Source organism: Lutjanus erythropterus, chromosome 8 (genome assembly GCF_056507025.1).
Source record: "Lutjanus erythropterus isolate fLutEry1 chromosome 8, fLutEry1.hap2, whole genome shotgun sequence".
Taxonomy (NCBI): domain Eukaryota; kingdom Metazoa; phylum Chordata; class Actinopteri; order Lutjaniformes; family Lutjanidae; genus Lutjanus; species Lutjanus erythropterus.
Genome location: NC_139324.1, coordinates 13,692,848 through 13,713,486, shown reverse-complemented (window position 1 = coordinate 13,713,486; position 20,639 = coordinate 13,692,848). Strand labels below are relative to the sequence as shown.

General features: G+C 38.4%; 2 protein-coding genes across 2 annotated transcripts in view; one reads left to right on the top strand and one right to left on the bottom strand.

The window, feature by feature from the left end:
* Nucleotides 1-5,315, top strand: part of fer1l6 (fer-1 like family member 6) — a 72,697-nt gene extending 67,382 nt beyond the window's left edge. The window contains exons 44-46 of the mRNA XM_084724603.1: nt 1,398-1,555; nt 1,669-1,769; nt 2,857-5,315. Of these exons, the coding sequence (XP_084580729.1) occupies nt 1,398-1,555; nt 1,669-1,769; nt 2,857-3,037 (440 nt within the window). The 3' untranslated portion in view covers nt 3,038-5,315. The remainder of the gene's footprint in view (nt 1-1,397; nt 1,556-1,668; nt 1,770-2,856) is intronic.
* On the bottom strand, nt 4,534-17,228 carry LOC146322583 (uncharacterized). The gene is made up of 10 exons (XM_084724604.1): nt 16,970-17,228; nt 14,666-15,157; nt 13,317-13,460; nt 12,783-13,018; nt 11,077-11,196; nt 9,188-9,275; nt 8,511-8,716; nt 8,323-8,409; nt 7,704-7,782; nt 4,534-5,946 (listed from the first exon to the last, which is right to left on the bottom strand). Exons 2-10 carry the CDS (start codon nt 15,102-15,104, stop codon nt 5,684-5,686), a joined length of 1,662 nt encoding a protein of 553 aa, XP_084580730.1. The 5' UTR covers nt 15,105-15,157; nt 16,970-17,228; the 3' UTR covers nt 4,534-5,683.
* Between the last annotated feature and the right edge of the window lie 3,411 nt (nt 17,229-20,639).

Below are 20,639 nucleotides of genomic sequence, written 5' to 3'. Positions count from 1 at the left end.
CATACATACATACATACATACATACAGTCAAGCCTGAAATCATACATACATACATACATACAGTCAAGCCTGAAATCATTCATACATACATACATACATACATACATACAGTCAAGCCTGAAATCATACATACATACATACATACATACATACAGTCAAGCCTGAAATCAATCATACATACATACATACAGTCAAGCCTGAAATCAATCATACATACATACATACATACAGTCAAGCCTGAAATCAATCATACATACATACATACATACAGTCAAGCCTGAAATCAATCATACATACATACATACAGTCAAGCCTGAAATCATACATACATACATACATACAGTCAAGCCTGAAATCATACATACATACATACATACATACATACAGTCAAGCCTGAAATCATACATACATACATACATACAGTCAAGCCTGAAATCATACATACATACATACATACATACATACATACATACAGTCAAGCCTGAAATCATTCATACATACATACATACATACATACATACAGTCAAGCCTGAAATCATTCATACATACATACATACATACATACATACAGTCAAGCCTGAAATCATACATACATACATACAGTCAAGCCTGAAATCATACATACATACATACATACAGTCAAGCCTAAAATCATTCATACATACATACATACATACATACATACATACATACAGTCAAGCCTGAAATCATACATACATACATACAGTCAAGCCTGAAATCAATCATACATACATACATACAGTCAAGCCTGAAATCAATCATACATACTTACATACAGTCAAGCCTGAAATCAAACATACATACATACATACATACAGTCCTCTGCGGTCTGTGTCAGAGCTGGACACACACAAAGGAGCAGGGACTTCATGGTACATTCAAGTGCACTTTGTAAACTCAGAAATCTATACACAAATGGCCATGGAGGTTGCTTAAAATGGGAAAGTTTTCATTTTTCCTTATTGTCGTTGGTTGAAAGGCTTGCACCCGTTATTACTTTCTAGGTCTTTGACTAGTATTTTTAGTAATTAAATGCTAAAATATCCCATTCATTTCTACAGTCAGATTTTTAAAAAAATATTTTAAAAAAATCTTATCCAATTCACAACAAACACAGGCAAATTTTGTACATGTCCTCAAGGACCTCAGTGATAATTTTCATATTGTTTTATGCTTATACTTAATATCATGTATAAATATATTTATTTAGAATGGTTTGATATATTATTAATAATGGTACATGATCAAACAGACCCCATAATCAGTCATCTCTATTATCAGGCTACAAAAGTCCTGATCGGAGCACCCATAGTATTTATATTTAAATTCTATTTAAATTTATATTTGACTGCTAAAGTGTTTTTATGTTTGTGTAGGGACGGTGGAGTTAGACCTCCATGGTTTCCCTCGGGGGGCAAAGACAGCAAAGTCATGTAAGACAGACATGTTGACAGATGGGACAGAGAAAATCTCCATCTTCCAGCAGAAGAGAGCAAGGGGCTGGTGGCCCTTCAGCAAGGCTGGAGAGCTGACGGTATGCTCACAGACACACACACACACAGTGCGCAAACCAACTTAGCACAGATTGACAAACACTCGTTAAGACTTTGACAGACAATGTGCTGCTGTGTGCTCTGACTCCATCAGGGGAAAGTGGAGGCGGAGTTCCATCTTGTGACAGCTGAGGAGGCAGAGAAGAATCCTGTTGGTCGAGCCCGCAAGGAGCCAGAGCCGCTGCCAAAACCAAAGTAAGGCTACAGAAATGAAAAACATGAGAGCTCCCCAAAAATGAAGCCGTCTTGTTTGCCCCCTGGTGGCTGGCTCCAGTACAGATCATAAATCCTGCCTGCTCAATGTTAGCAGATGGCACATAGGTCAAACTAAAACATCCAAGTACATACATTTTTCCCAATGATGGTTTATGTCATTTGCTGGTAGGTCTAATCATGCTGATATTTGCTCATGTGATTATTTTTTCTGATCAGTTTGGTTTTAATTTGTTATTTAATGCTATAAAAAGAGATTTCACATCATGAGCACAACTACAAACTAAAGCATTAGCCTGTGCTTTTTTTTTTTTAGAATATGCATGTAAATGTGAGGTTGACGCCCAAAAAAGGCATTGAAAATAGAGACTACTGCAAAAAATATTATATGTTTTTTGACAGCTGTGACAGACAGCATTCTATAGCTGTTATGTAGGTTCAAATATATGAAAATAGACTACTGTGCTGTGAGGTTCAGTGTCAAATTATTATAACGACTTAAGTGTCAAGCTATTCATCAGTGTCGATTGAAAAATAGATCAAGAACAGTCATCCATATCAAAAGATAGCTGTGCACTGCATGGGAAGTTTGGCTGCTTCTTTGCAGCTCCATGCTTTGAAATCTGCTGAGAAAACAGTCTATCTGTTTGAGATAATTTGTAACAACTCCAGCTGTATCTTTTTTGCATGCTGTATGTGTGCATTTAACACGTATACACAAGGAAACTGTGGTTTAATGAGTAAGTTGACACAAAGCTAATTAAACCTACTAGTGGCCACCAGCCAAGGGTTGACAGACAGACAGCGTCTCATAATGCTTATCCTAACAGTTTACTTACAATTGTTACTCATTCACAAAACCCAGATGGTACTATTGTATTGTTGACAAACTGGCAAGCCCTAACAAACATCCAAAATTAATAGAAAAGAATGAGTAACAATCATGTGTCACTATTGCCAGAATTACCCAAAACAGTTTCTACTTGAACTGTTAAAAAATAACAACACTCACAATGAACAACTGAATAAATTATATTCTCTTTTCTCTTCTCCTTCTCCCGTCCCCCAGCCGTCCAGACACCTCCTTCTCATGGTTTGTCAATCCATTCAAGTGCTTCTTCCACTTGGTGTGGCGAAGCTACAAGAAGTACATCATCATCGCCTTGGTCGTGCTCATCACAATGCTGTTCCTCGCCCTGCTGTTCTACACGCTGCCAGGAGCCATTTCCCAGAAGATAGTCAATGGATGACACACACACCCGCACTACGTTCACACTGTAGTCCTGAACATCTGTTTAAAACTATGGATGACTTTTAGACTGTGCAACTCCCCCTCTGTGCCTGGCAATGGTTATGACAGCATCTGTTCTAACAGACGACAAGAACCTTCACATTTCACCTCCGAATGTGACCAAGAAATGGACCCTTTTTTTCCCCTGAAGTTTAAAGTCTATGTTTCAGTTACAGCTTTTTACTTAAGATTGAATGTTTGCCAAAAACTACAGTGTCCAGCTTTTTCAAACATTTAAGTGTATGTTCATGACCCACTTTTAAAGATTTGTGCCTTTACCTCAGTAGGAACAAATAGGCTTGGGAGACAGACCCAATACCACTTGATTCCACCAGGCGTGGGTGTTTTTGCATTCTGGCTGTGATGCAGCTGCTGAGGCTATTCGTGGCCATTTGAGAAGATGCCAGAGTGATTCCACCAGACATGCTGCACCATGTTTAAGAAGCGTTACTCTGCTCTGCTCCACTTAAAACACATGCCCAGACTACATTTGACACAGAACAGAATGAGTGGGGCATCTTGTTAATTCTTTAAAGAAAACTTGCCATGCAGACTCCCAAATGTAAAAACAGGAAAAACAAATAGCAAATCAACAAAATTGGGCAGGCAAAAAGCCACCTGTGGGGTAGGAACTAGGAAGCCGTGTGGAGGATGAACAAAACCATTATGGAGCCGTGCCTGGTGGAATCAAAGCATTAATTTACGGTCTTTTCATTGGAAATGCTGACACTAACAAAAATCTAGAATATCACCAGTCTTAGGCTTTAAAGCGTAGGTTCAGATTTTTTCAAATATACTCTTTCTAAATATAATACTCAAGTGACATATGTTTGGTGAAAAACTAATTGATCACTGCAATTCATTGTCCTCTCCATACCTGTGATGAAGAAATTCCACTGTTTCCTGACTAAACAGGAAATAGGGAACAAAATCCACCGTCCGTGTTCTATAGAAAACTGTTTTATTCTTTCCATCCAAACCCATTATGCAACTCCAGCAGTCTGAGCCGACAAACTAAGTGGATATTTTCCAAATTCAGTGTCCCTTTATAACAAAATTTCCTCTTTGACAGTATGTTTGCTGAGCTGCCAAGGAGGGATACATAGCCAGGCCAAAAAAAGTGGACATGACTACTAACATGAAGATACATACTTCATTTGGTTTACACCAGCTGCTTCAGCTGAAGTGCAGTATGTATTTTTATTCAGAGTGAAGACTGTGGATTTTATCCCCATCTCTTACAGTGTAGTAATGCAACAAAGGAACTCCTTTACAGCCTGAATCAAGAAGGGAGATTATTACAGCAACCAATAACTCATAGGCTCAGTACTGCAGTGTTGAGAGTGTTGACTGATGATAGATTTTTTAAAATCTGAACCTATGCTTTTAGTCTCCATATACATACATATCTGTTAAGAAAGAGTCAAGCTTTGTTACAATAAAAGATCAACAAAGTTCTTATTTTAGTCACATTTATTACAACTGAAGAAGGCAGGCTTATCATTTTTATCTGGAGATTGTTTAGATTGAAAGTACAAAACAAAAGTATTTTTGATGTTAGTAGTCGTGACATGACGTGTTTCTAGTGAACAACTCTTAAACTCAGTGTTGGTCAATAGTTTCTCAGATTAAAAGTGATACTTCTCAGGTTATGTCTTTGTGTTCTCATCGGGTCAATTAGAGGTGTGTGTCTTGTACATATTACAACTTCACAACAAAATGCACTTATTACAATCACTCACGCACTGGAAAACACATTCTGTCTGATATTCAAATGCAGTCACATGCACACTAAAAGACAAAATGAGAAATTGTCCCTGTGACAGGTTCACTTTAAAACACATACACATGTACACAATAGAAACAGTGAACTTACTTATATACACATATAGACATTTAACTATAAAGAACTGAGTTTCCCGTGTAGGAAAATTAGTTTATATAAGATTCAAGTGTTTTTATTTAAATGTTTGATTGCATTATATTTTATGTATGAGTTTACACTGCCTGTCTTGATCTACTGGGTACTGATGTGTAACTGATGTAAAATGAGGGTAAAAGATTTCTTATCATATACTGTGTAACAGCATAAACAAGTTGACCCATATCAGGTGCTCTAATTATTTTGTCTGTATGTACGAGTCAGGATGAGGTTCTTGTAAGTTTTGCCTGATGAAGACCCACCATGGATTGTAACTTTGTCTATGCTCAGTAAAGAAGTGAACTGTGTTAACACACATGCTCTGTTTTTATTGTTTTGTGAACAGAAGTTCAGCTAAGTTTAGGTAAGCTAGAAACTCCTTGAGTCAGCTGACTCAAGGAGTTTCAGCATTAGCATTAGCTTACATAAGCTTGTTACACTTATGAAATCTGCTAGTGAAAGTCATCATTTTAGAAGAAAATGAATGGTCACCAGCTATTAAAAAGAAGCTGCTTGTGTTTATTTCACTGTGGAAATCTAGTTTTTCAAACATGACTGCCAATTTTGATCTTATATCTGCCATCAAGCACGGACTACGTTCTAACACCTCCTGAACACCAACAACAGCATATTTGACAAACAGATTCTTAAAATCCCTCTGTGACAGCTCCGATATCAAACATCTCACTGCAAAATATCTGTGTCTGTCAAAGAGATGCTTTGGTGCGACAGGCTGACCTGGGGGTAGGAGGAGGAGGATGATGATGTCACAGTATGCTGATGTGTGGCCATGTTGGGGCCTCTTGGGAGCAGAGCAGAAGAGGAGGAAGTGGAGGGTATGAAGGGCAGAGTGGTAGACAGGCTGTTTGCTGCAGACATGTTGTTGAGGAAGCTGCTGGACTGAAGCGGCGCTGAGCTCTGACTCTGCTGGGCACTGGAGGTGGAAGCTGGAAAAAAACATGACAAAACTATTGCGGCAAAAAAGTAGCAAGTGGTTAAGACCTCACTCTCCTGAGAAATCATTATATATTATTCAACGTAAACTGTAGATTAATTTTTTATAGTCTTTAATCAATTATTCCCAATCTCTGAAAGTGCTTTGTTTTTGATTTGTGAATTCAGCCACAAGATGTTTTTGAGGAACATGCGGGGGCACAACTCTTAAAAATAGCTATGATCAGAGTCACCACTACTGACATTGAGTTAAGAATCGAGTTTGATAAGATCAAGATTTGAATTAACATCAGCTCAGACTACGTTGGTTAAAAAATATCACAGATGGTGATTATAAAGCTAACTTCTACTTAGTGCCTGACAGGCAGTACTGCTACAATTTCAATTTTGTTGACAATTTCAATTTTGTTGTATTATGTTGCAACACTGTAAAAACACCTGTGCAAAACTGGACTGATTGGCCACTGTCACCTGCTGAACTCTGATCATGATGATCTGTACAGTATAGATACTAAATGATAACAATGGCCCTGTGATAATACGGATCATTTCAATGGAGGCTGTAAGAGGTACGTACCTGCATTAGATGGAAGCTGACACACCTCTAGAAGCAAAGAGGAGTACCAGGATGGAGGCTAAGCAATATACTACTGCCAACAAGTTCAGTAGCAAAATGTATTATAGCTTCTTGAAAAAGGCCAGTCTAAAAGAATCAGTTAATGTGTGTGCTGCATTTAGAATATTTTCACCGTTGAACCTTGCCTTCAGACAAACTTTTCAATAAGCCAAAAATCGCTCTTTCTAAAGCCACCAGACTCCTTTGGCAAAAACTGCAAAGACAAAGAAGAAGACATGAGTTGCTGGTCCACAGCTGCCTCGACTGGTTACTTTCTTTGTGTTTCGGGCACAGCATCACATTTTCACTACACTTTCATCATGGCCAAAAGTATTAACAATAACAATTTTACCACGGTATCTATAGAAAATGGAAAAGAAAGAAAATAATAATAATGCTATCAGTCAAATTCATCTTCATCTGTACAAAAAGTGCAATTACACTTAATGGATACTAAAAAAGCAACCAGATGATATACAAAAGAAATGCAAATTATTTTCAAGCATGTTTAAGAGACACTGGATTATTAAAATTATATTATCATTTATCTATTGTTAACATGATATAAATATTTTATTCTTTAAATATCATGATACATTATTGTTATTGTGTGAGTTTGTTTTTTTAAAAAAGAAAAGTTTGGATTCACTGAAGTCACACAATAATGCAAAAAATTAACCAGTCAAGGCAGGTGTAGTTGAGCAAGTGCATGTTCTGCAGGGAAGAATAGTCATTTTGATAAGGAGTGTCCTTACTTTGCAAAGAGTGATATTTGTCTCATAAATGCTGTTTCCCTTCAGAAAAGGCTGTCAGATGGCAAGGTTAAATGGTGAAAATTTTATAAATACTCTGTACACTTGGACTAACATTGATTTTTTTTTAGGTGGGGTGCCAACTGCCAGAGTAGAGCAGATCACACACTTAATATCTATAATATTATAACACCACTTCAAATAATCTGAACTAACATATTAACTACTTCAGCAAATATGTTCCGATCACAAACGTATCATCCTATTGTGTTGCATGGGAGGCTCTGTAAGTGAAGAAAACTGTGTGCCTGAGGACTGACACAAATGACAACTGGGACAAGTGACAACCAATAGTTTCAAAGGAAGACGTGTCTCATCTTACCACAAGGCACTCTGGGCTGCTGATGCTGGCTGCTCATTGGAAAGCCAATTTGAGAAAGATCTGCAGCGCCACCTAGATCCTAAGAGTGAGCAAGACAACAATGACAGGCTTTATGTTACTGCAAAGGAAGGTTTACTCTTTGTAAACGATACCTGTGTCCTAGTGACTTCTAGTCAGTGAGTAATAGTGATGTCTATAGGTTACAGCTTACAAGTTAATTATTCAAAACCATGTAGCAGATACTGTGCAATTAGGTGATGTATTGACCGTGAAGCCTTAAGTAGGATCTGCTGCTGTAACGTTTAGTTAAGGTATCACTTGCTAGCTTGAGTGCAGTCATTGACAACACACAAATAAAATTGTGAGTCTACATTAATACCTCTTAACCTCTAAAATTAATTGCTAGACGCTTCATACAAATCAGTCAAGAGGCAAACCCTCCAAAAATGAATTATTATGTAGGTCAATCTGAATAAAACAGTTTTGAGACCTGAAAATTTCAATTTCCTACAAAGGAATGCTAAATAGGAGACTTGCTTGTGTCAGGGACATAGCCAGGGTGTTACTCATCATGTACTCCTTTTTGCCATACTAAAAATAGCCTAAAGTCATTACTGACCTGAGCCTGGTTAAGACAGGCCTGGAGTTTCCTCTTTGCTCTCCATCTGGCCACCCTGAGCCTGGTCTTCTCTCGACGCTCTCGTACCTTCAACAACAAAATATAATATCTTATATTAAATGTACGAAACTGCAAGAAAACATTTCTGTACAGATGGATGTCTACCCTGAACATCAAGGTTTACTAACCAGATCTGCCAGCAGAGGCTGAGGCAGAGTTTTCTCCAGCTCTCTGCGTCGGTTGAGGTTACGCCGACGGACCTCATTCCTGCGAAGTTTATATTCTTCATAAAGGCTGAGGTCTTTAGTCCAGGGCCGCACCGCTTGGCGAGGTGGGATACCGGGTGGCAAGGCTACCATGGATAACAGGGAAGCTGCTGGCTGAGGCACAGCATCTGAGAGCACACACAGAAAGGTTTGCAGCGGTGGTTTAAAAAAAAAAGTAAAGATCAGAGACAGGGCTCAACAGGACTCAAATGCCTGAGTGTCTGAGCAAAAGATGTTTTACAGAATGGCACCTTAAAACAGAAAGTGTACTGTACAAGTAGTATATTGTCAAAGCTTAGAATATTTGAGGATACATTCTCCCTGAAATTTCAAATTCCTGTAAATGGTATTTGGGATTTAAGATGTAGACTGGTATATCAGGTTGCTGATTTATATAATTAATGTGGTTTTCAGTTATTATACCAGTGATCAATACTTCTTTTAAAGGGGAACAATATCCTCGCAATCAACACTACAAATGCAGAAGCTATTGTGCTTGCCTCTTAAAACTAGCCAAGCAGTATAAACACAGAAGCATGTGCATGACATCTATTCACACCCACACACACACACGCACACACTCACACAGATCTACTCACAGATGCTTGGTCCGGCTGAGCTGAAGGCTGCAGTGTGATTTCTCTGGTGTGCTGCAAGTCCTGACCCCTCGGTGGCTGACCTCTGAAACTGGAGGATCAGACAAAAGCATCAATTCTCTGCCACGTATCGTCCAGCAAAGACTGTGATCATCAGTACATTCTATGATTTAGCTTGTGATGAGTTACCTTGTGATCTGTGTGTATTTTAGTTAGTGGTCAACCTATGTAGGTTTTCAATGGCTGATGATGACGTTGAAACAGCAGAGAGGCCAATGGCTGATACAATGCCGATATTAAAACAAACAAAAATTATGTATAATTCCATTATCCTATCCATATTACCATCTAATATATGTGGTTATCTTAGGCTGTGACACGTTGTTTTAGATGGCATTTTTATTAATTAATGAAACAGAAATGTACATTGGGTTATGCTGTAAATTTCAGAACATGACCAGAATTTAAGTGAGAGCAGGGTACACTGCATTAGAAGCAATGTCATTACTGCATTATTTTATATACTATAACAGGGGTGCCCACACTTTTTCGGCTTGCGAGCTACTTTTAAAATGACCAAGTCAAAATGATCTACCTACATTAAAAATGAGGAGGCAGACTCACAGCCCAGTCCACCCACCCCGAAAATGATCAAGACAGCAGCAGCACCCCCAGATTGTGACCCCCGGGACCGGGACATCAGCTGTGCACCTGCAACTCAAGCTAACGTCCCAGGTCAAAATGCTAGTATTTCAGAGGCACCGCATCAAACAACTAGCTTCACATTTCCGGGAAGGTCATTTGGTAAAGAAACGTTTTGTCGGTCATTCAGTGCGAGCTGGTTTAGCAAATGGAGATGGCTCCATTATATTGAGGACGGCGATCGCGTTGTTTGTTTCATGTTCATGGAGATGTTTTGGACAGTCTGGACATTGGCAGCCTAATGAGGAGCTTCATCAGCGCCAACCCGGAGAGGAAAGCCACATTTGGAGTTGTGTGACGCCGGTCAGACACTTTTCTTTTCTAATGCTGCCGCCGCGCAGCACACGGCGCCTTTACACACAGAGTTCAGCACCACAGTGACATGGACAGCAGCCGTGACAAATTGTTTATGGTTGACAAGGTGATCGGCACCATGGACAGTTATACAGACAGATTTTTGCAGTCTTAATTACTGTGCGGGTATTTTTTAATCATTATTATCAATGCAGGGAGTTGCAAGCTGAGAATATGTTCCCGCGGCTATGTCTCACACTGGCTGCCCTGTACGTCAGTCAAGTGGCAAATGCCATACTGGGTATGGATGATAGGCTAACATCTAATTTTCTTGTTGAATGACATGCGATCTACCCACACTCCCTTTGCGATCGACCAGTCGATCGCGATCGACGTATTGGGCACCCCTGCACTATAACATATATTTAATGCTAGACGGTAATAGTTTTAGGTTAGATTTGCTGTAATAACAGGAGAAATGTGATAAAATGAGATTTTTCCCCAACTTCCTAAAACTCAAAAGAGGAACATCAACATCGTTCTACAGCAGCCACACTGACCATGCTACCACAGATGTGCCCGCAGATAATTTTTTTATATCAGCCTTGTGAGCGCAGGCATCAGCCAGTGCCAATTATCTGTTATTATCTATTACATTATCTAGATAACCAATGACCAATTAATGCGTCTATCATTGTTTTAATTTAATAATAAAGTTTTCCAAAATCCTTTTCTATGCCAAATCAGAACTCATACTAAAAACATACAATTTCTTCCAGACAGACTGACACTATAAAATGCTTTTGATAATTCGTGAAATCCAAAATATTCTCACAAGAACTCTAGAACAAGAGCTGACAACTACTCTCAGATTTGATATTCAGCCCAAGCCTTACCTCTGAGTCTGGAAGATGATCCTGCTGCACCTGGCAGTCCAGCAGTAGGGTGGCCATGACCTCCTGCTCGTCCTCTGGCTCCTCCTTGATACAGATCACCTCCTCCACCTCCTGCTTCACCTGCATTACAACGGGAGACAACCAGAACTACAAGTGATAAGAAATCCAAGTGTAATATCTCCACTAGTGTACTTCTAAAGGTCTTACAGTCAGATGTGAGTCCCTTAGTAGTTAGGGACAGTGTGCAGTCTTATCTATTGATAGATTCAGATGAAACAAGCCTGTTTTTACATTTTCGCAGCCAAAGTTAAAGTGTGCAGTATGTTAGCCAGTTAAAAGGAAGCAGGGGGAGATTTTGTATTTAGATAATTGGATTTTTGACATTTCATTTTGTGGTTATTATGGTGGAAACACTGCTGCTTTTGTTTTTAGGTGCCTCAATAAAATATGAAAGTTCCCAGGTGTCGCCTTAACACTATTTGACAATACAACAGTGTGGTGATGCAGGTTCATAAGTTATGTTGATTTTTATTCAATAAATGTCAGTAATTGTTTTGAAGATTATGCTTTTATTATGTTCAGTAAAAGTGCATTTTCCTATACCTTGATACACCTCATACAAACGCTAGTCGGACATTTCCCCTGACCATTACTGTGCACATACACATGTATGTAGACCTACTGTGCAGCCACAAGAGCCCTTCTGGTGCCAGCAAACCTGCGAACAGGGCACGCTGCACACTCTGCAAGTGCACAAACATTTCTTTTACACGTGTGTTTTTGCTGCATGCTTCACCTCTGTGGTTACAACTCCATCCTAGGGGAAACACTGGCTTTGGTTTGATTGATGACTTAAACGATTAATCACTTTTGAATTATTGCCATTTTCTGTTCATTGATTAAATGATTAATCAGTGCCTTTTTCAGCACTAAGTACAACTGAATGCAAACATTTGATCTTTAAAAACACTTTTTTTTTTTTTCACTTTTTTTGGCTATTTTTCTATGTGTTTCACTCTGTAAAGTACTTATAATGAGAACTCCACAAAAGGTATTAGAAGTATTATAGTCTAGCATGATCAGACCACTAGTCCACAGTTTTCAGTGCTGGTGAAAGGTCTGACTCCAGGCATACATATTCTGCTATTGGGGAAAAAAACTCCCATCCTTGTTTGCATTTCTTCAAACCACTGACAAATGTCCTAGGCAGTGTGGTCAGCCCAGGATGCAGTATTGGTGCTGATTCAAAATAGTGTCAAGGGAGAACTTTTTTTGTTTGTTTTTGTTGTAAAATGACTACATAACTGCAAAAAGCAAAAAAAAGAGCTTCCCTGGGACTTTGAAAATGTAGATAGCAGATGCTGTGATGCTACTTGAAGCAAGCGACCAATAGCAGGACGCCTGCAGTGTGAATCTGGTGAGTCAGGCCAGACCTATTAGAACTACTCTAAGTATCAGTCACAATATTTTTGACTTCTACTGTCTGATTCTCTGTGGTCAATAATGACCACTACAATCAAATCAAATATGATATATGAATTATTATAAAATTACAAATTATTTAATCCAAAGTGTTTATTTCTGTTTCTACTGTGTCTTCCTACTACAAATGTAGTAATCGAGAGCCATTTTTTCTCTGTCCATGTTTTTAAAAAGGTCACAGACCACGTCAGCATGGTGTGTGTGTTTACTTTATGCATTGTCACCTGTGGAGCAGAGGAGGGCAGAGTGGAGCTATCCGCCTGGAGGGAACCATCAGGTGACAGTGAGCCAGCGACTGGCTGCTGTCCTGGATCCAGAGTCAGGGTGTGGACTGGAGGAGGGGCCATGACAGGGTCCATACCTTCTATATGTGGCTGCAGAGTGATGGTCCACTCACAGTCCTCCTCCTGATCGTCATCCTTGCTTTGAGCTGTGACTTGCTCTGTGGGACAGAACAAAACTACAAAAACAGACACATGTACTTTATCAATGTGAAAACAATGATATTTTGTCAATTTATAAAATTTCCTGAGCAGTAGTGTTTTCTCAGGCACACAATTAAAATGGGAAACATTGTTTTCTGTACAAAAAGTACAACTAAAATATAGATTCTGATGTTTTTCTGCCTTAGTATTAAGTTGGGCTACTACCAGATCTTTAAATTCAAATCACATATATGAGGGCAGCAGAAGAGAAGAAAATTAAGTTGTGTAGGAGAGCATGCAGCAGAATACACACACACTCACTCAGCTCTTTACCTGTACTACTGTCCACAGACTCTGTTGGTGTGTTCATGGAGACTGAGACAGGCAACAGCAAGTCAGATTGGTCAGAGCTGGAAGTTCCAACATCTGAGTGCACTTTGATTGCATGTCTGTTCATGCTCTGTGGGGAGGTGCATTCTGGGAACACAAACACAGAAAGAAGAGTCGGTCACTGGAGTAGATGGTAGAAGCCATCTGAATCCATCATGAATCCATCTGGACCTGATCATTTTCATGATCAGGTCCATTCTTAACTGTCATCTATAAAGGAAATTTGTTTTCACAGTGTGGACATAATAAAATTGAAAACCAGGTATAAACAAACAAGAACTTTACAACAACGCAAGACTTTCACAGTGTGCCCAGGCTATTTAAAAGATTAAAGCTGAGGGCACAAACTCTTCTAATATATGTTTTTTGCAGATTGGCTGTCTATATCTGCAGCCAGGGGAGAAAAGGGTGAAGTGTGATATGAGGGGATGGCAGGGGTTGTGTGTTAAGGTCAGTCCTCTGCAAGTGACAGCAGTGGTGATGAGGGCTGGCAGGTTGGGAGTGGGGAGGCCAATTATTTTAGAAGTTATGTAAGTGATTTTCAGGAGCTTGTTTCTATTGGCAAAGACGAACATGGTGAAATAGCAGGTGGTGCATTTCAGGCAGATGAGTTAAATAACACCTCTGTGTTAGGCTGAACAATTAATATAATGTCAATTTTGATCATGATTTTGGTTTCCCACAACTTAAGGGACGTGGACTGAATGTGCTACTGACATTTAAAATGCCAACTCAATTCACAGAAAACTAAGCTGCATGTCAAAAGAGCTTGCTTGAGGTTCTTGAAGATGTTTCACCACTCATACAAAAGAACTCAGTTCTTAATAACTGAAGAAGCTAGGGTTGGACAATGTCTACCAAATTGGCATATGACAATGTCCACAGTCAAACACTGAAATGGACAATGATATTGCTGCTGGGTCTAAAAGGGTCTTTCTCTCAGCACTTCATGCCCCTAACTTAGTTGTGTTTAATAAGAAAATAATAAACATGGAGACGTACTGCAATGAACTGCAGTAACAGCATTTTTTTCTCTCTCATATGTCAATCACAATGTTACAAATGGTTGATGACTGTTAGCCAAACCCTAACAGAGGCCTTTCAGATAAAAGGTGAAACGTCTTCATGGATCTCAAGGAAGTCTTTTTGCCTTCATACAGCTCCTGGAGAAGGCTAAGAGAGCCCTGAGTTTGGGAGATTAGTTGTTGTCAGAACTGATGGATGTTCATGATGTGGTGATGAAAGCTCAGTTTTTGTCCAGGATGGTGATGAGGTGGTTCAAAGTTCATTACCTTGCTTACCTCTTGTCAGTGGTCCCTCAGAGGTCCTCGCCTGGGTCAAGCACGATGGAGAGGTCTCAGTGGATGAAACACCTGCACCACCTTTCGGTGCTTGGTGGAAGTTGGGTGGGTGGATGCGGACCAGAGTGGAGGCAGAGGTTCTCTGCTGCAGCTCCTCCTCCACTCCCTGTCTGTAGTACTTCAGCTTTAGCTCGGTGTAGCGCAACTTGGCTCGAATATTGTCATTCTCCTTCTCTTTCAGGGCCTTTTCCCTTTGTAATGCTGCAATGTCCCTCTTCATCAGTGCCACTTGGGATTTCAGCTCTTCAAATTTGATACCAACCACTTTAAGCATCTCAGCCAGGACCGTCTCAACTGCTCCATTCACTGCTCGCTCAACGACGGCACCCATCTGGCCTCGAATCAGCGACACAGCAATACTGACATCCATTTCAAAAAAACAACTGGCTCCAAAACAGCTGGAGAAGGTTCTTCAACGTTTACCTGCATGCACAAGTACATCACAGTATAGACGTGTTTAACTATTCAGCTCTATCTATGATTATGTTACTTAATCCAACTGTTGAATTGCAGTGTCCAGATGTGCAAGCCTGATTGAGAGCTATCCACACAAATTCAGTGATGTGATCGAAGCCAACGTTAAACACTGACTTGAAGGGGGTGAATATTTATAAGACTTATTTTACATTGCATATTTTTTATTTATTTGACATACCTTTATAGAAATCTGTTTTCACTTTGACATTTGTAACTTTTTTGTCAAAAAAGCCAAATTATATTGACCATGATTCTATTTATGAAAGGGGAAAATATCCAAGGGGGTCAATACTTTTTATAGACACTGTAAATAAAGCAAGCAAACAAACAACAATGCAGGGACAGGAAAAGGAAATCCAACCTTATGAGAAATAACAATGGTTTAAAGTAAATTATACATGACAATGACACAAACACACACATTGTTTGTGGGATGCACAATATTTTGGGCACATCATCTGTATCAGAAGATAAAGGCTTTAAAATTAAATATCAGCTTGAAATGCAGATATTTTTGCCAATATGATAACAATTAAATTACGCACTCTTGACATGAGTATGTCTGCAGTGTGGAGGTTTTAAGAAGTGTCTGAAATGGATATAAAAGTTGCTATTTGTAATGATTGCTCAATTTCAGTTATGCGAGGAGGAGCCAAAACACAGTCCTCCAACACTACAAATTTAATTGCCCATGTTAACAGCTGTCATCCTAATCATTATGACTAATCTGTGAAGAACAAAGAGAAAAAAAATGTCAGTAGTAATTTTATAATTTTGCTCAATGAATGTGTCCACTTTATAAAGCATTATATTTTATTTTGAAAACCACTGTATTTTATGTCTGCATCTGCCAGTGAGCCATCATGATAAGAGCAGGCAGAATAAAACGTTAATTCACATGCATCATGAATCCCTAATTTCATACTACTGAATCAAATCAGTACTGTGCATTAGATAGTAAATGTTGAGAGATAGTTTACCTCCAAATCATATCAACTCAGCAATTCACAGCAAAACTATCAATGTGGATAAATAGCACTACAAATAACAAGAAAAAATTGTATTTTTTTATTTTGGGGTGAACTATCCCTTTAAGACGGCCGAGTTGGATCAGCTATGAAAAAGGTCTGATGGTGCACATCACAGTTTTGTTTTCACAAAGCTCTTTTGTAAATCTGCAACAGGATGTCATTGACAGCAATGTCTTTTGAACAGACTAGGAACACAATGTTCCTTGTATGTTTTTACTTCCTCTTGTTCCTTGCCTTCTATTCTATATATGCCTATCTATTATATTTTATCTGACTTGTCTGGGTTCATTTTCTTTTGATAAGCACTTTGTAACATTGATAAGAAAAATGCTATATAGCCGTTACATAAAGTTTATTGTTATGATTATTACTATTTTTTATTGTTGTTGTTGTCATTATTATTATTATTATTATTATCAGTAGTAGAATTACCACAGACATATAATAGACATCGACATGTTTAACGCTAAATTAATCAAATCGATCTTTAAAATAATCTTCAGTTCAGAAACTACTGCAGACACATTTGCAGCAAAACAAACAAAACAGGTCCGTTTATGCTAACATTAAGCTAACATAAAAACAATTCTGCAGACGCAGCTTACGAGCTAATAATACTGTTAACCTGTCTGTCTATTTGTCTGTCCGGTTTCTTTGCTGGTCAGTTTGTGCTTACTTTCGCCTGTTAAAGTCAAGACAGGGATGAAAGAGAAAAAATGTTACTCACCGTTTATTCTTGCTTGTTTAGCCAGTTAGCTAACCGCTAACTTAGCTAACGATAAACTTGTTAAGCACAAAATTCTTAACAATAACGATATATACTTAAATTTATATTTCCATTGCATTGACTTCCATTATCGAAAAAAGCAGCAATAGGTTTAATTCTCAAAAGCTGCTTCTTGCGACATATATTCAGTAATAATGTAACAGTAGTGTAATTTTGCCATCACAACAGAAACGCTACATTACGAAGTGTTTCCGGGGTCAAACCGACAAGTGGGAAAAGATCGTCTATTACAAAGATGATCGAGCTGTAATGAAATTGATGCATCTTTTTTTTCTTCTTAATATTCCGACCATTTTGACTGCGAAGGAAGGATTATTAATGAAACGGAGTAAATTAGGAGTGGGAATAGAATAGGGAAGTGTTGTTCAGGAAATTTGGTGGTTGGTCTTTTGTTGCTTACTACTATAATAAATTATATTATGATAAATCATGTTTTTCTGAGTTTTGAGAGTGAGGTGGGGTTGTCGCTGAATCTGATTTCTCTGATGGAATTTATTGTTTAAAAAAATAAAATTACAAATTTAAAAATTACAAATTAATTATTTAAAAAATTGAACAGCAGACAGTAGACAAAACACTGACAAAGTTCTTTACAAGGAAAAAAGTTGGCAGAGACTAAAAACTAAATTAATTAAGATGCAGAGAGAGTGAAACAATTTAAATTTCTGGGGTTGTGCTTGATGAGAAAATGACAAGGGCTGTACATCTTCAGAGACTGGCAGATAAACGTGTTTCATTTGGAGTGAATGGAGGGCAAATAGAACTGCTTGGAAGGCCATATACACTGGATTAATTAGATCAGTATTAGATTATGGTTGTGTGGTGTGGATCAGGGATAAACCATATTATGCTGTCAAAGATATAAGGAAGAAAGAAGGCATCTGATTCAAAACCTTAGAAAGATAAACTTATATTTTGATGTAATAGATATTGTACAAAAGAACTCAAGATATGATAATGATATTATATTTGAGAAGATATGAGCCGTTTGTTTGTTCTGAATTGTGTAAATATTTGAAATCTTAATCCACATTCATACCAGTTTGCACTAATTTGTTATTTGCCAAGTACCAATAAACCTCAAAAAGAAGAAGACTCATTATCGCTTAAACTCTCTGCTTGTCATCAGCAAGTCATTTTCTATTGGAAATTCATTTATAAACATAACTTAACACCACACAGCACATCTGTGTGGAACAATAGATACATATTGCTGAGCAGAACATCTCTGTAAATAGATGAAAGGAGATCCAAAGGGCCTGTGCTCATTTTATGGATGATAATGGAAATCTGTTACAGCATGAGGAGTTCTGTCAAAAATTCTGACTCAAATGTACGACAATACAAAGAAAACCCACATCAGTTTCTCTGAGATCAATGGTTAAAGAAGACACTCATGTCTTCTGGGCTGAGACAACTTTGCATTGAAGGAATTGACTTTCGTGACTGTAAATGTACCAACTGAGTTATTAGAAACATTCTAGTTTTTACAGAACCATATAGAATTTATTGAACAAATGTCAGAAGTAGCCCTCATCTGACATGATGGATAACTATGTTAATTGTTAGTTGCATGTTTGGGTCTCCACTGTGCTGCAAGATCATTTAAATAAACTGCAGCACAGTGAAAATAATCACGTGCACTTCTTCCACTATAACATCGGCACACTCCTAAAATAAAAGTCATCACAACAGCCAAGAAAAATACTGAGAGTGTATAATAAAATTTAATCTTGAATCTTTTTGATAATTTAACAGAGGTGTGAGGTATTTGCTCAGAGCAACATCCCATGAGGCCGACACACAGCCCCTGTTGGGTCATACAGTAATTAGCTGAATGGATCCTGGCTGTAGACAGCTCTGTTCCCTGAGGTCTGTTTACTGCTGTAGAAGTGGAGCACTGGGGAGATCACAGTAGAGGACCTAATGACTGTCATTACAGTAAGCTTACATCACCTCTGGGCTGGCGTGTGTGGCCCAGTGCAATGGAAATTACTGTGTCCAAATAAGTTTGAAGGTGCCTTGATTACATCACTTGTTATTTTATCATAGTGACTGACACACACACACAAATCAAAAGAATTCTTCACATTTAAGATGCATTTGTAATTGTCACATTGAACATGATCACAAATTCCTGATGAATTGTGTGCCCTCCTAAAATTATGTGGTTTAACAGAGATATAGTGTAGGGTGCATCAGTACAGGCTGTCTCTACAGTGTCTGAACAAATATGCATTTCAATGTCTTCTCAGATGATTTAAGTGAACCGTAAAAGGGTCCAGTATATCAATGACCAAGTTTTCTGTGATGCACAATGCCAGATTTTGGTCTATAATCATCATGACCAGACAGACCCTCTGAGGTGATCAGAAGTTGGCTGCTTCAGTTTCCCTGATTTCCGCCTGACATCACAGAATCGCTGTTTGTGCTGTGAAACAGTTCTCACAGGCCTGGTTAGACTTTGTTTATGCAAAGAACTCATCCAGAGATCTCATTTCTTTGTCAAACTGAGAAGCTTGTTGGTTGTTCAAATATTTGCTTATGTTGGGCTTGAACTTCACACACCTGCACCTTTGTTTCTGCTGCAGAAAACCAGACCTCGACCTCATTTTCAAAATGTTCCTGAATTTGTACTTGAATTTACTCTTTAAATGATTAGAGTGCTGAAGTTCGATTCAAAACAGATACTGAACATAAAAAAAAAATCTTTTGAGATGAAAATTTGTAACTCAAGCACCTGTGATCTATAAATCTCAAATTAACTTAAAACTGTCAACACCTGCCTTACAGTCAGTGATTTCCCAGTATATAATGCAGCACAAATGAACATTTGGTTGGGAATAGTTATGGATGAAAAGAGAGGGGCAAACTTTTTGGAAAACAAGATCACAGTGATGGTAGAAGAGACTGAAGGCAGGCAACATGTATTATTCAAACAGTGGAGTGAAAAACAGAAGTGTGTCAAAATTAATTCCTCACACAAGACTGATAATTCTTATCATATTGTTTAGAAAAAAAATAATGCAATGTTCATAATAGACTTACAAACTGCATTACCCTTACATACCCGGAAGGATAATCACTTAAGTTAAGTTTAGACTTTGCTTTCCACGTCTAAGTAAGATTTCATAAGTAACTATGTACTTTTGTTTTAAGTCACACTTAAGATCAAAACTGATCATTAAGTACATTTTAAAAATGAGGCCCCTGTGTGCTGCCTCTCCAAATGAACAGCGCTTATGGAGGTCAGTGTACCGTGCTGGTCCTTCAGGTGCTGTGTTAAATTTGTTGTGTTTCAGTAGCACTGCTCTGTGGCATTGCTTGCACACGGGCTTGCTTTTACCCTTTGCCTTCTGTATCTGTTGGTCCCTCCTCCTTCATTTCTTCTGATGTGATCCCCAATCTACATCCCTTTGGCCCCTTCACTTTTCAATGTTTTTGTCCATTCATGACTGTAATTGTGTAATTTTCTATTGTTTATATTTTAATTTTCAACAGTAATCATGGCAGTATATTTTAACATACTACTGACACGTAAAAAACGTTTTTAGCACTTAAGCACTGCTGTCTTAGAGTTTTAGCAAACTAAGTTAACTCCCATTTTGTC